The sequence below is a fragment of the Nicrophorus vespilloides genome, unplaced genomic scaffold (genome assembly GCF_001412225.1).
Source record: "Nicrophorus vespilloides isolate i.1.1-1 unplaced genomic scaffold, Nicve_v1.0, whole genome shotgun sequence".
Classification (NCBI taxonomy): Eukaryota; Metazoa; Arthropoda; class Insecta; order Coleoptera; family Silphidae; genus Nicrophorus; species Nicrophorus vespilloides.
In genome coordinates, this window is record NW_017097252.1 from 52,071 (window position 1) to 67,093 (window position 15,023).

The 15,023-nt window shown below is 34.9% G+C and overlaps 3 protein-coding genes across 6 annotated transcripts; 1 reads left to right on the top strand and 2 right to left on the bottom strand.

Moving 5' to 3' along the window:
* Positions 1-2,962: 2,962 nt before the first annotated feature.
* LOC108559565 (transcription initiation factor TFIID subunit 1) lies at positions 2,963-10,566 on the bottom strand. 3 transcript variants are annotated; one of them, XM_017916889.1, is made up of 27 exons: positions 10,441-10,566; positions 10,223-10,383; positions 9,924-10,066; positions 9,782-9,867; positions 9,514-9,717; positions 9,231-9,449; positions 8,991-9,170; positions 8,790-8,924; positions 8,483-8,661; positions 8,193-8,419; positions 7,976-8,135; positions 7,540-7,915; positions 7,316-7,482; positions 6,584-7,256; positions 6,389-6,514; positions 6,200-6,333; positions 5,971-6,142; positions 5,781-5,916; positions 5,355-5,726; positions 5,160-5,295; positions 4,926-5,097; positions 4,624-4,866; positions 4,423-4,567; positions 3,930-4,366; positions 3,745-3,873; positions 3,294-3,687; positions 2,963-3,230 (listed from the first exon to the last, which is right to left on the bottom strand). In XM_017916889.1, the coding sequence occupies exons 2-27, from the start codon at positions 10,360-10,362 to the stop codon at positions 3,013-3,015; spliced, it is 5,703 nt and encodes a 1,900-aa protein (XP_017772378.1). In that variant the 5' UTR covers positions 10,363-10,383; positions 10,441-10,566; the 3' UTR covers positions 2,963-3,012. The 3 variants fall into 3 exon arrangements, with proteins under 3 accessions (XP_017772378.1, XP_017772376.1, XP_017772377.1); XM_017916887.1 differs by having other exon boundaries at positions 4,923-5,097; XM_017916888.1 differs by having other exon boundaries at positions 2,964-3,230; positions 4,923-5,097; positions 8,483-8,652; positions 10,441-10,565.
* Positions 10,567-11,349: 783 nt separating this feature from the next.
* On the bottom strand, positions 11,350-13,567 carry LOC108559568 (regulator of chromosome condensation). Of its 2 annotated transcripts, none has more exons than XM_017916894.1 (6): positions 13,385-13,567; positions 13,245-13,316; positions 12,900-13,099; positions 12,652-12,834; positions 12,331-12,547; positions 11,350-12,237 (listed from the first exon to the last, which is right to left on the bottom strand). In XM_017916894.1, the coding sequence occupies exons 2-6, from the start codon at positions 13,312-13,314 to the stop codon at positions 11,606-11,608; spliced, it is 1,302 nt and encodes a 433-aa protein (XP_017772383.1). In that variant the 5' UTR covers positions 13,315-13,316; positions 13,385-13,567; the 3' UTR covers positions 11,350-11,605. The 2 variants fall into 2 exon arrangements, with proteins under 2 accessions (XP_017772383.1, XP_017772382.1); XM_017916893.1 differs by having other exon boundaries at positions 12,316-12,547; positions 13,385-13,566.
* A 65-nt stretch (positions 13,568-13,632) lies between these two features.
* On the top strand, positions 13,633-15,023 carry LOC108559570 (28S ribosomal protein S31, mitochondrial). The gene is made up of 5 exons (XM_017916895.1): positions 13,633-13,740; positions 13,801-13,963; positions 14,016-14,112; positions 14,166-14,301; positions 14,354-15,023. The coding sequence occupies exons 1-5, from the start codon at positions 13,715-13,717 to the stop codon at positions 15,000-15,002; spliced, it is 1,071 nt and encodes a 356-aa protein (XP_017772384.1). The 5' UTR covers positions 13,633-13,714; the 3' UTR covers positions 15,003-15,023.

Sequence of the window (15,023 nt, forward strand, 5' to 3'; positions counted from 1 at the left end):
GCTCATTAATTACGTAATAATTCATACCGCTTTCTTCTTCTCATAGCAATTATTTACTTGTTGCTATTGAAATCGTCGTTGGTGTTGCAAACCAAAGTGACTTCTCGTCAGATAAATACATTTTAAATATCGATTGAATTGAATTACATAAAGTTGGTTGATAAGACAAATGACTGTGAATTTTGTTTTCAATAAATATAATATTAACCTATGATATTTTTTTAGTTAGATTTAATTTAAAGCAATCAAGTTAACACAATTTATATTAAATCCTACAATTGATTGTTATTTCCAGAACTTGAAAAAGATTATATAATTGAACATTTACAATTTCTACTTTATTTTATTTCATTACACTTGCCATAACTTAAAAATTAAAATATGAAAATTAAATTTACTTTTTAATTAAAAATAACGGTTAAAACTGCTTCAAAAATATTTAAATTTTATATTTGGTATAAGTAGAATACTTACGTAATTCTTTCATCCATAATTTAAAAAAAAATAAGTATAAGTTTAATATTTGCAATCGCTAACTAGTTGAACTATAAGCTTAACTTTAATAGTTATAGATGGATCATACGGAAAGAGTTCAGGTTTACGATTACGTTCCAAGTAAATGTTTATCGTTCCAGAATCGGTTTCGGTTAGTTTAAAAAATTCGGTTTGATTCAGTGCGTTGAGATCTGGGGTTTCACGTTTATTCTTAATTACACGAAAATTACGTAACTTTTTATGAAATAAAAGCAATAAGTTTCGATCGATACAAGCAGAATAATTGAAGCAGATGAATAACGATGCGTTCTCGAGCGACCGTTGCGGGATATTTTCTAAATTGAACAAATTGTTAATAATGTTTAACCAAAGAAATGTTATCTTTTTAATTAGGTATTATTGATTAGGTTTAATTGAAAATATATAAGAAGAAGGAATAATTATCAACCATTAATCACTAAAGTTCTTCATCTTCAGAAAACATACAACAGAAACTACAGATAACTAGGAACAATTCTTAAAATCTTTTACATAAGACATACGGAATCAGTGTCTTTGTATTAGAATGTGCATTAATTGTTAATAGGCATAAGGTAAGTAGTCAACAATCATTGGTACAATTGTTATTATTGTAGGTGAAGCTGATAGCAACATGCCTTTAATTATTAGAGTCTAATATATACTTGACGACCTAGAAAGTGGAAAGCATTTTTTACTAGCAGATTTCATTTGCAAATAGTGGAAATCTTAACTGCTGAATGTGACCAAAAATGTTACTTCATTACAGAGATGGATAACAACTATAAACCCTGTAGTACTCATTATTCTATTGTTGCTTCGTACATGATCCTTAGAGACTGGATAACATTTCTGAATGCTAAATGCATTGAAAATACTGGCAAAACAAAAATTTTAATTTTCGTCAAATTCCCAGAAAGAGACTAAAAGTATTTTGATTCATATAACTATCAATCTATATTTTCATTAATTTTAATCTCTGTATATTTGAGATCAATATTCTTCTAGAATCAAGTGCTTACGAAAATACAAGCCATTTTCAAAAAAGGTGTTTTCCAAACTGTCTAATAGTTTTCAAAGTTTGATAGTTAATTGTGACCAAGCTATGGTAGCTAAAAGAGTGTATTTTTACTCATTGTAATCTCTGTATATTTAAGATCAACATTAATGTTCAAAATTATATTGAGAGTTGATGCATACGAAAATACAGGCCATTTTCGAAGACGTTATTTACCCAACTCATTTGTGATATAGCGAAGTTTGTAAATCAATTATGAAGACATCACTGGAGCCACAAACTAATATTTATGCTAATTTTAATCTGTGTATATTCAAAATCAACATCCATATATAACATTCTTCTGGGAGCTTATGTTTACGAAAATACAGGCCATTATCTAAGACATTGTTTTCCTATTTGTTCAAAGAAGTGTATATGTATGTTTGGTTGTCTGCATATTAGGCGAAAAATAAATATTCCATTTTTGTGACAACTAGCACCATCTGTTAGCTATATTTCAAAGGTTATAGTTCAGGCACTTTAGCGCTGCACAAAATCCACTTCCTTAAAAACGTTCTAATTTAAATAAACAAACAAAATAGTGCTTGAACAAATATAATCTTATTACTTTAATTTAATAATTAAAATACTAATTATATTTCGAGTTATAAGCGTTTTAATTATGATAAGCAGCTTCATCTATCGGAATTTGTAAGAAATAGTCTGCAGCAGGCATATGTATGTGTAGTTGCAGACTGTTTCTTGTAACTTTCTTATTAATTATTTTATAGCAAACGAAAGCGAAAGAATTATTTTTTAGAAGAGTAAATTAAGAGTTTCAAATATCTATGAATATTTATTTATTTAACTATTTTTTCAATTTGCTGCAATACTCGATTACCATTCATTAAACCTACAACCTTTCCAATGAGCTAATTGCCTGCATTGTGGTTTGATTACTACACAAGTTTTCAAAATTAAGCATTTTAGTATAAATAAACACTAGCACCGGTACATTAATTTAATGAGAAAAAAAAACAATTGAACTTAAATTAAAATTTCATTCCGCTTTTTCAATTGAGTAATTATACGTTCCGGTTACAGTTCCGTTAAAAATGATGGTTAATTTCGGTTTGACTCTCTTATCACACGTTACTACAATTAATATTACTTTCATCTCTCCGTTATACATAAAATGTTATATTTAGCGGATTTGGCGCAGTATTCATTTCATGTTCGTAATTGGGACTTTAATTATTAGTTATTTACTATATTTTGATTTAATACTATTTCAGAAATAGTTCAATAGGAATACAAACAGGATATTTACTAAAACAAGTTAATATATATATATATTCATTTATAAAATAGTTCTTATATCTATTTTGTAGTTGTGATCAAGACGGATCAACATATAATATATTTAAACATAAGTTATTAATTTCTATGTATATGTACAAAATTTGGTATAATAAAATATATAACAAAAAATAACACTTTTAGAACCAGATGCCATCATCATCCTCGGGGATCTGTTGATTATTGGTACTATCATTTAGATTGCCACCGCCTCCCCCATTCTCATCGTCACTCTCGCTAACTGCAAGATCGTCGTCAATTTTCATAACGTTACTTCCCTCATCCTTGACGCGCATTGGTAAACCGGCCATAAGGAAATCGGAAGGATCGTAGTTCGGATCAACGTCCATACTTTCATCTGCAATTATTAACAATTACATTTAAACAGTTCACTTAATTTGAATAACAAATATGCATTTACCTTTGAACATCAATTGTTCGGAACCTCCGCCTTCCATTTCATTCTGATAATATGCCATGCTTCCCAATTGAACCATCGCCTCGGCAACTTGCTGACTGTCATCATCTGCGATCTCCTGATCGGGCATCTCCGCGCTTATCATAATACTCTGCTTACTATCCTCGAACTCGTGTAAAGGCACTTCATCCATTTCCTCCTCGCTGGAGAACTGTAAATCCTCCTCCAACGTCGCAGACGTTTTCTTCTTCGTCTTGTTCTTGCTAATACGACGCATCTTCGATGGCGGACTCAACTCATCGTTGGACAAATTAACACCTCCCTCAACATCCACGAAATCCAAATCGTCCAATCCGGATTTATGATTGTACATGTGATCCGGTGAACTAGTTTGACTCTGAAATATAAAATTTAACATTAAGTATATAATGCAAAATAATCAAAAAAAAATTACAATTCTATCAGGTTCTGCTATGGTGTAATTATCTTCATCGCCGTCCATCCAGTTATGATCGTCATCCTCATTAGCTCTCTCCTGAATTATACTGATCTTGCTTTCTAATTGTGTAAGGTGATCATCGTACTAAAATAAACAATTAATTAATTATAATTCAACTAATTTGAAGACGAAACACGAACCTCATCCAAAGTCATTCTGCAAACTTTCACCAACAACTCCGCTTTTTGCGTGAAGGGTGAATCCTTGCCGTTGTACAGAGTACAATTTTCCAAAATTTGCGTTATATCCACAAGAAATTCGTGTCTGCTGTGATATTTATGAGCAGCGACTTTCTTGGTAATTGTTTCCAAATCCATTGGTCGCTTAATTATGTTGTAATAATCTTTCACTTGCTTCTTGTTGACGGGTTTCAGGAATGGCCAGGATTCGGACATCGCCTTCAATTTAGTATTGACTACATTGTCTAGGATAAAGGTCAAAGCTACTTGGTCGTTATCATCCAATAACGGATTAATAACTTTCTCAAGCCTCATCAACCTTTCTTCCTTTTCGGCTAATCTTTCCACGCACTTTTGTAGCATCCGCTGTGCCGCAAGAGTCAAAGTGCTCTTAGCACCTAAATATTTCAAAATAATAATTAAAACTTATCTTAGGTATCAATAAATTACTAACCATTATATAAAGATGAATTTTCAACGATTTGATTAACATCAGCTAAAAATTCTTCGCGACTTTGGTATTTCTTCTGCCTAAGATTTTCTCTGATAGTCTGTAGATCCATAGGTCTTTGAACGATTTTATGGTAATCCAAAACCATCTAAAAGATGAATTTAATAAATGTGTTACTTTAAACATTTTACTGAAATAGATTACTTTTGCATTAACGGGAAACAAGAACGGTTGAACGTCGGGCATATCTCTTAATTCGTTCAAAATATTTTCAAGTATTGTGGATAAAACGACGACCGGGTCGGTGCGTCTTCTATTCGCAGGTCGACTATGCTTCTTGAGATAATCACAGTGAATATCCGTAGGCATCTTTTTCCGTTTCTTATTGCCCATCGCATCTTTAGGTACTTTCAACAATAGCGTTTTCCTCTTCATTTCTTCGGCGTGCTAAAAATTGTCCAATGGATTAATATGATAGTATTTATATGCGTAAAACCATTTACTACATTCAACAATCGTTTGGACAGCTTCATCTTTGTACCATCCACGTTCACTAAATCTTCATCATCTGTATTTAGCTGTTTCTCAATTTCTTCCTCCTGTTCTTCAGTCATCGCGACGTTCATTGGAGCCAATCCTCCACCAGAGCTTTGATATAACGGACACGCCTTGTTAGTCCTAAAATATACAAACATTGAAAAAAAAAGCTGTTTGTTACACATCTAACATTTGATATTTACCTCATGTGACCGACATTTCCGCAAGCTCCGCATTTTAATTTGAGATCCGGTTTCAGCTTATTTTTCCTTCTTGATTTTGGCGGCGATAGCAACGGTTTACTTGAAGATGGCGCCGACGGTAAAGGCATTGAAGGCACTAAAATTTAATAAGAAAGTTAATAATGCGTCAATCTTCGTTGATGTTCGAAATATTACATTCGATCATTCTATCTATAACTTTCTCAGCGACAGGCGCATGGTGTTGGGAATGCGAAAAATGTGAAGAATTTGATGTAGAGGAATTTGGAATACTCGCAGCAGGAAGAGAACTTCCGCCCATGGCCATGCGCTCTCTTTCCTGGTTTCTTTTGATACGTCTCAGCTGTTCTTGAATACGACGTTTCTCTCGTTTCATCTCCTCTTTCTGAACATCATCCAGCGTTGCAAATTGCCTTATGAACTGATCATCCTTGGTAGTTCTTATTTTCACGTAGGCGTCAATCACCGAAGCTTTTCGGACGATTTCGACGCGCGTGAATTCCTTCCCTTCGGCATCCCGGAATGTTCTAAATATTTTTAAAACTCGTCCTACGGATGACGTTTATTAAATATTTAATTTCAATATAAACTGTATACAATTACCTTGTTGAGCCATACCGGATTGATCATGACCATCATCATCATCCTTATTTTTCTTATCTTTGCATTTCTTATCTTCTCCTTCCATGATCATTTTTCGTAACTCTTGACGCTCTTGTTCTTCACGTTCAAGTGATAACTAATGATAAGTTTACATTAAACTATTATACTCAACTTTCTTTGTAGTACATACCTGACTACTAGTTTTTTTGTTGGAAAGCATATTTTCAATATTTTTACCCATCTCTTCGATATCCTCATCAGAGTCTTCATCAGAACTTTCTCCCTCATCAGTACTGAGAACTTCAGCACTGGCTAACACACGGTTTTGCAAGTCGAATATCCTCTGACATTCCTCTTTATATCTATTAAAATAATTAATCAATTAATTGCAATTAAAGTTTAAATCAATATCTCATTACCTTTCTTGATGTTCTGCAATTGAAAATCTGTTTCCTCTAGAGAATTTATCCATACCTTCTTCACCTGCCTTCGCTTTTTCTGTTGACAATGTTCTGACAACATCAATGACTTCCCATCGAGATAATTTTTTAATCTAAAAATGCCACTACTTAATAAAATTGATTTTAAATGAAAATAGGCATATTTACCTCATCCTCGGGAACTCCGAATTTTCTGAGCAAAGCCTTAGCATTGTTCAATGATAACCTACGTAAATCGGCATCGGTTCCTGTGACCGTCCTTTTTGGTTGCGATTCTTGTTCTTCTTTACTTTGCTAAAATGGAAATGAATCATATTTAATATAATATTAAGTTATTGGTTAAGAGAACTTAGATCAACATACCGTTGGTTTGTTAGGTACTCGAATGTAACTGAATCCTTCACCGCAACCAGTAGGATCAGCAGGTCCGGTAAGCTGTAGTAAGCACTTAGATTTCATGGCTTGGATGTATGAACGAGTTGTGTTCCATGGAGCAACTTTGATTTCGTCATCCATTTTAAGCTGCATCTCTTCGTCGTCATCATCTGCTGGTGCGAACAAGAATTTTTCACCGTAACCGGCGTCGTGCAATCTTTGTTCAGCAGCAACCATACTAAAGTATGCGCAGCATTGTTCCGGCGACACCATAGCTCGGATTTCCTCTTCTGATGGAAGTCGGAATTCAGGCTTCATGACCCACCAATTAGAATCCATTCCGGTACGTTTGAAGTCGGCGCAAAGCTTCAAACGTTTACGTATACTGCTTTCAGAATGCGACGGGAAAGCTTTCTTAATGTCGTCCATTTTTATCCTTCGTGGAATGTCAGGGCTCTTCCAGAACAGCCGGTAAATGAAAACTTGCAAAAAATCACGTACGAAATTATTTGCGCGCTTCGAATTCGGACCTGGAACTTCATAAAGGGGACACTCTTGTCCAGCCAAGAAAAGCGCGTCCATCTCTCTTATGTAATATTGACTCCTAGTTCTGATTATTATGAAGTCGGTCTCGTTTATTTTGTGTTCATAAATCGGAGCCCTGCAATGTAAAATATTACAATTAATGAAATAATTCCAATAAATTTACTGAATACATACCTGTACATATTATTTTCAACGGCTTGTATCGATTGACCTGGATGTAAAATACCTAAGAACGGTGAGGTATGAGCGTACGCAGTTTCGCCGTATTTATAAGTAGGAGGACCCGAATCTTTTCCTGCCTTTCTTTTGTAATAGTTCTTCAATTTCGAACACATGCCGACCTAAGAAATGTTATAATTAATTATCGCAAAAAGCAAACATCAATTTATTATACTTACTTGATTCATAAGAGGAGGATGCTCTTCGCAAAATTCTAACAAAATAATATCGCCGTCTCTACCAGTCAAATCTTCCGGCTTTCTCATGAAGAATACATCTCCGCCACCTGATGCCATCCTTTCGGTTTCACGTTGCTTCGCCTTCTTTTTTATGTGCTTGATGAGTGCAAGAATTGAGTGCGGACCTGGATGGGCCAAAGGTCCATGCGAGTATCTCTTCAGTGGTGGCCTGTGGAAATTTCTTAGACGCATTTGTCCCATATGCGTTTGTATGAATGGCACACGCAACTCAACAACTGGCGTAGAATGTTGAATCAAATTGCCACCGCCCACTTTCAAACGTAAAGTAGTTTCTGAAGATCTCGGCATGTAAAATCTAAAATTATCGTTGATTAAGGTCAAATATAAAATATATGATATATATATTAATATTTACATATCGTTCGATATATTGAATGGATCACGATCTGGCGATTTTGGAGGAGGCAGTGGCGTGTCCTCCTGCAAAACGTTAATAACACCGGCTTTTCCTAATAGAATCTTTGATTTTTTGACGTGAGGATGCGGAATTTTCACTTTAACCGGAGTTGCTTGACCTGTAACATCAATAATTAGTAACTATTCCAAAGATATATATTATTTTTATTATTTACCTGCAATTTGTTTGGACGGATCAATATCATCTGGCACTCCCAAAATGATATTCTCATCGTTAGGATCCAGCGTCAGTATGGATGGTTTCGGTACGGACTTCATATTTTCCGAATCCCAAATAACATCATTCTCCCATACACCATATACAAGATCCTCGTTTTCAACAGGGAAAATTGAATACCAAGTATCATCTTGTTCCGGTTCGTTGCGTTGCTTGTTCAAAGCTCTGGAAATAAATCCAGCAATATAATAAAACACGAGTAATAATCATTCGTTCTTTGAAACTTACAATTGATTTTTTGATTGGATCTTAGCTCCTGGAAGAGGAGGTGCTGGTATTGGTGGTATCCTGCCCGTTCCCGGTATTGCACCTCCTTTTCCTGGTTGACTGAACGCTTGAGCTGTCCTGTTCCCGCTGCTTGGCACCCAACCAGCAGCATTGCTTTTGGAATTGAGCTTCTGTAACACCTTCAAAAATTTAAACAATAACATAGAAATAGTGGACCTAAGTGTTTACGTAACCAATACAAGAACTGTTTTGATCAAATAGCAACAAATAGAGAACACATTTCGCAGATACATCACAATTCACGAACCTTATTCTTAATATCGTTTCCGTCCCACACAACGTCATCTTCCCAGTGCAGTTGTGTGACCATTAAAAATGAATCATCAGGGAAACTATTCTCGCCGTTGCGCCTCACGATCTCTTCAATACCGTCTTCATTTTTCTATTGGAATAGATGAATCAGTTAAATAATTTATAGTTAAACAACAGTATTGCAATGGTTACGTACATCTTTGACTTTGAAACCGTACGTAAAGTCTTCTCCGGTTTCTGGTACTTCTATCATATCGTACCAGATTTTTGCAGGGCCGAACCTCCAATCCGCGGCTTTAGGACCGGTGTCATCTTTGGCGTTTGCCTCCTTTGTCATATCCACAGCTATAGCTTCCAATTTCAATTTGAACTTATCCTACTCAACAATACGATATTAATATTTCTTAAAATCAATGATCTGTTTGATTTAACAAACCTCATCATCAGTTTGACATTGATCAGGGGGTGGAACAGGAGCGTAATCGAAACTCCATCCCCTGTATTTCGGTTTCTCCTCATCGGAAGCACTGTCAGAATCGTGCTGATTCGAGTCTTCCTTCATCTTTTTCTTTTTACGCTTCTTGCGAACATTTCGCCATATATTTGGAAGACTGCTCGGTTTTCCTGGTCCAAAGAGTCGAGAAAATCTTAACACCTAATAAACAATTTGTTATATTACAAATATTTGTTAAACAGTAACATTAATTAAGAAAACGTACGTCTCCATGTCTGAAATCAGGAAAGAATTCTGTAACATCTATATCTGCATATTTCGATGGCCTCATAGCTGCCAAAGGAGTTTCAAACTTCTTTTTGTCATCTGAGCAGTTTTCTAATTTCGGCGCAGGTGGTGGTGGCATCAACTTTACATCCTTAGACTTCAATTCATCATCAGCATCATAATCCACCTCCTCTGATTTTATCTAATTTTTATTTAAATTATTTATGTATTAAGAAAAACTTATTTTGGCAATTTTCTTAGCTTACTTTTGTTTCTGTATTATCATCCTCTGCCAACTCATTAATATCTGAATAATCCACAGCGGCAACATCCTTATCATTCTGCTTAGATCCTGTTTAATAAATATTCTCAAAATTAATTGATACTTTCAAAGTTATTCCAGCATACCAGGAAATTCCTCATCAGAGAGTTGTGAATCATCTGAGTGACGTCTAGTGGTATCTTCGAAATCAGAATCACTGTCTGAACTATTATTGTTTTGTATTTTCTCTTCCCCAATCATATCTTTCAAAATTGAGCCTAATCCTAACCTATAAAAACACTCTATATTAATAACAGTCTAAGAAAGTATTAATTATATTTAAATCATATTTCATTCCATTATAACATTCTTGACACTAGCTTAATGAATATTTGAAATTATAACTGGCAGTACTCGAAAAATGTATCTAAAACTTGATACGTACTTCCCCAATGATCCCAATTGCTTTTGTGTCTCCTCATCAAAGACATCATTATCCAGATGACCATCCTCGTTAATGTTACCAAAGAGGAAACTTGTGAGGGCATCCACTGGTCCTTCTTGATCATCATCACTGTCCCCCATAGCGCCTATATTTAGTACAAACTGCAACACATTAATATGAATAGACAATTGTCTCACGAATGCACACTTTTTACATACACAAGTTTATATTATTATCAATTAGGAACAACACAAAAATGATTAATATTAACAGCGCAAACGAGTCACGCACCACACTCTACGCCATATTGTTTTCATTTGTGTTTATTATGTTGTTTACCTACTACAGCGCCATCAAAACGAATTTTACTGATCACAGTTGCCAACCTAAAAATAACTATAATCAACCGGTTAACTTTGCTTCCTATAGGGAAGAAGCAGGCGGAAAAAAAAAATTGGCTTCGGTATTTTTATATTTATATAACAGTTATGTCCTTATAACGCAATTAGATTTATAAAGGGACTCCTAGATGGATACTTCATTTTAGCATAAAGAAAATGTTTATAATTTCTTACATATTTTTTTTTATTATTTATTTATTTATTGATAAAAATCTCTTTCGGCCCTATTTCTATGGGTTTAACAACCACCACAATTTTTTGTTGGTTTTTAAGAATCGAACCAATGACCTTTCGCATCAGATTTTCGTGATACAGGCGAAGCTTACATATATTTACTATTTGAATACTTTACTTAGCTAACATACTATATATTAACTGAAGCTATATTTAGTATAAGCGTATTTCCTCATTATATATACATTAAACAATTTTTATTGTACAAAAGTTAAAATTATGATTGAAGTCTTCCTGACTCTGATTACGTAAATAGCGGATTTTAATTGTTGTAGGTAATAGATCACAAGATGAAGTGACAGTATTACAGACAAATATACTGTGATATTTAGTAGTATAAAAGTTATTTACAATTACATACAAGACATAAGGTTTTATTGTGGAAAGTCGAACTTTAAATGTAAATCAAATTATTTATTAATATAAATCAAAAAAAAACAATTACAAACAAAAATGATATAGGAATCATTATAAAAATGATTAATTATTTGAAACAAGTATGATTGCTATAATGATAACAGCTCTATATATACGTGAAAGGTAAGACAACATTGATTCATGCTGCAGTTTAAGTAACATAAATACTTAAAAAAAGTGTCTATTTGGTAATGACTGTAAAGGCATATACTAAATAAGAACAAGTAATTAATTATAATAGTCAATACATCTATATATATATTAAAACAAGATATATGAAATTTAAATTTATTTTTTTCATTTTCCTGTTATTTAAGTTATGGGTCTATCATTAGCTCTCGTTTTTTTCCTTATCACCCTTCGTATTGTTATTATCGCTGGTCATGGCCAAAATAGCAGTATGCTGTCCACCGCTCGTGACTCTGAACACTTTCCTTTCACCCATTTGCTTGCTCTTGATCAATGTCGGTTCAACGCAATCCTCCTCATCTCCAGTTCCAATTTGACCGACGGTACCCATACCCCAACCATACAGTTTACCATCATCGGTAACGGCAAAGGAAGTCGCCGAACCGCATCCAATGGTCACAACCTTCTTGTCCGCGAAGAAAGGAATTTTAATCAGTTCTTGAGCTTCTTCGCAATCCTCTCCCAAACCCAGACGTCCGTACTCCTTTCTTCCGATGGCATACACTTTGCCGTCTTTAGTCAAACCAATGGTGTGATGCTGGGCGGAGCATATCATCTCCCACTTGTATTTTGAAAAGTCTTTAGATAACTTAGGTAGGTACTGAGGAACTGTGTTCGGTAAACCAATTTGATAATAGTTGTTTAATCCAAATACGTAGATATCATCTTTGTTGGCGACCTTAGCGAAAGTCGCGTACGTCCCACCCCATATGTTGTCGAAGTGCAAACGGAGGCTCGCCTTCAAACTGATCAGTCCCGGAAGCAGTAGTTTCTCTAAAAAATATCAAATAAAAAAAATGGAACATCGTCGGTTAATAATTGCACAATTTGTTAATTGTTAGATGAGTTTACCAAGTTGTCCTTTACCAAATCCGTTTCTTGCGTTGCGACTGCTAGTCCTGATCGATGTCCTTCCCAGCTGGCCTTGCTCAGCACAGCCGCATGTATAAACGTCACCTTGTTTTGTTAAGAACACTATGTGATCCGCTCCGGAGGCAATCTTCATCACGTGCTGTCCAGGTAAAATTTCATAAGGTAATTTTTCGTTACCAGATAAAGTTAAGCCCATATTTCCATGCGAGTCCTACATATGAATTAAGTATTCCAAGATTAACACATTACTCTTTGGGATAAAATACGATAAAATTAATGATAATTTTCTAAATCACTACAAAGTTGATGCCATACCCTAAATGTACCCCATGCGAAAACCCTGCCATCATCTAATAATGCTGCTGTGTGCGAGTCTCCAGCTGAAATTTGTACAACTTTTGATGGAAGTACAACCATGTCTGGAATGAATTCTGCTTCTTCCTTATCAGCTGTAGATCTTCCCAGTGCTCCTTCATCATTACATCCGAAAGTGATGACCTACCACAACCAGAAGAATAAAATTATAAAATGATTCAAGAATTTAAAAAATAAGAAATGCATACCTTTCCATCCTTTGTTAAACACACTGTGTGCATTCCACCAGCACAAATATCCACAATTTCATGATCCAACTTTATTAAGGCTGGTCTACATTTCTCCAATATATCAGGACCCAGTCCCAATTGACCAAAATCTCCGGCTCCAGTAACCAAGACAACACCATTTTCAGTTATGCTTGGCAACAAGACACTGTCCAAGGTAACTGCAATTCAGAAAATAACGATGAACAACTTATATAACCTCAAAGATAAATGTAATAACTAGAAATACACGATTTTTATTTGAGGTTATGTTATCTGCAAGAGAAACGAAATTGGCAATTTCTTCTCGAGGATGATTCTACGTACACTTAATTCGTTTGGCCTTCTTGACTCCAATCTCTTCGGTTGCACTTGGACGACGCCTTTTTGTTGACATCTCTAAAATAATTGCAAACAGAGGATGATTGTTAGAAGAAAAATACATAAATAACTATGATATAACTTACTTGTTCAGTTATGTGATTTACTATAAATTATAAATATACTTATGAAAATTAATACTGCGATTGTGTACGCTAACTTATTTCCTCCTACAATACTTTGCTCGACTATTCTTTGAGTATACGAAAATACACATATACAAACACGCACGGCAACCAACAAAAACTAAATTAAAGGCGGGAAGTGCGTGCTCACATCACTCCAGAAATTCTATTTACATACCAACATCAGAAACGTAAAATACTTACCAACTTGTACCAACCCAAAAAAAAAATATTTGTGTCAACTTGTTTCATAACCTAATTTAATGATAGGTTAAAATTAAGATATTTACCATGGCCAATATTCAATTCGTCGTTAGGTAAATTAGTTAATTAAAGAAAAATCTTATATTAATACTCATTTCGCATTATTCATTTAGGTCATTAAGCAACGCCAAAAAATCTTTGAAACCTAATTACTGTATGCTTCAGCGATTGTATTGCTCTAAATCAGATAAACCTGAAGATGAAGAAGCTCAGAAAAACAAAACCAATGATGAAGCAATAAAAAAATTGAATTCTCTATTGAGACAAATGGTTGAAGTAAGTGGTTTTAATTTTAAATTTAAGATATGAAGTAATAAATGTTGTTTAGAGTGATACTAAGGTGAAATTGGATTTAGCAAAGCCTGGAAACAAGAAGGCATTGAGACAAGAGGCTGGAACAAAATCTATTAAAAATGAACCTGTTGGTAACTAACTTCCTAAATCAATTGTTCTGTAATTTATATTGGGTTCTTTCTAGAGAAGACAATTGTGAAGGCAGTGAAAAATGTTGCTGAATCCATGGGTGGAAATGTTAAGCAAACTGAATCAGAGTTGCTATCAAAATTGTTAAATCCAGTGAAAGAAGACTTGGAGAAGCCTGCAGCTAGTTTAAGGTTTATCTTCACTAAACTAATTGTTAATTAAATTAATAATTAATGATTTTAGTGACATTGTTAAGGGGATGAAAATCGATAGGGAGACTAAATCTCCCGTCTCTGTCTCGAGAGCGGATCAAGTTAAGCAATTGCTCGATAAAACCAGGCATCAGTCTAACGGACCAAGGGGCGCACCCAGGCAACGTCGTCCGGTCAAACATGAAGTTGCGGTGCACAGCGAACCCATAGATTTATTCGGCGAAGAACCTTTGGGCATCTTCACGTCTCCACTGGAAACGTACCAGGAAAAAGAAAATAGCATGTGGACGACTTTGGAAGATCGCGAATTGAGGTTGGCCGTAACCCAGCCGCCCTCCAACTATTTCCAAGAAATGATCCTGTGGACGGAGCAGGGCAAACTTTGGAAATTCCCTATTGATAATGAGCAGGGCATGGAGGAGGAGAATAACGTGTATTTCGCAGATCACGTATTCATGGAGAGGCATTTGGAACCGTGGTGCCCTCATAAAGGACCGGTCAGGCATTTCATGGAATTGGTTTGCGTGGGTCTGTCGAAGAATCCTTACATGACCGTAAAGGAGAAAACAGACCACATCGAATGGTACAAGAATTACTTTGAAGATAAAATGAAGCTGCTGAAGGAAATTGGCGCCGTTGCTTCGGACACCAAAATTCCGCAGAAGCAGATCGATGCGTAGTTGAAAAATTACTTTAAATAA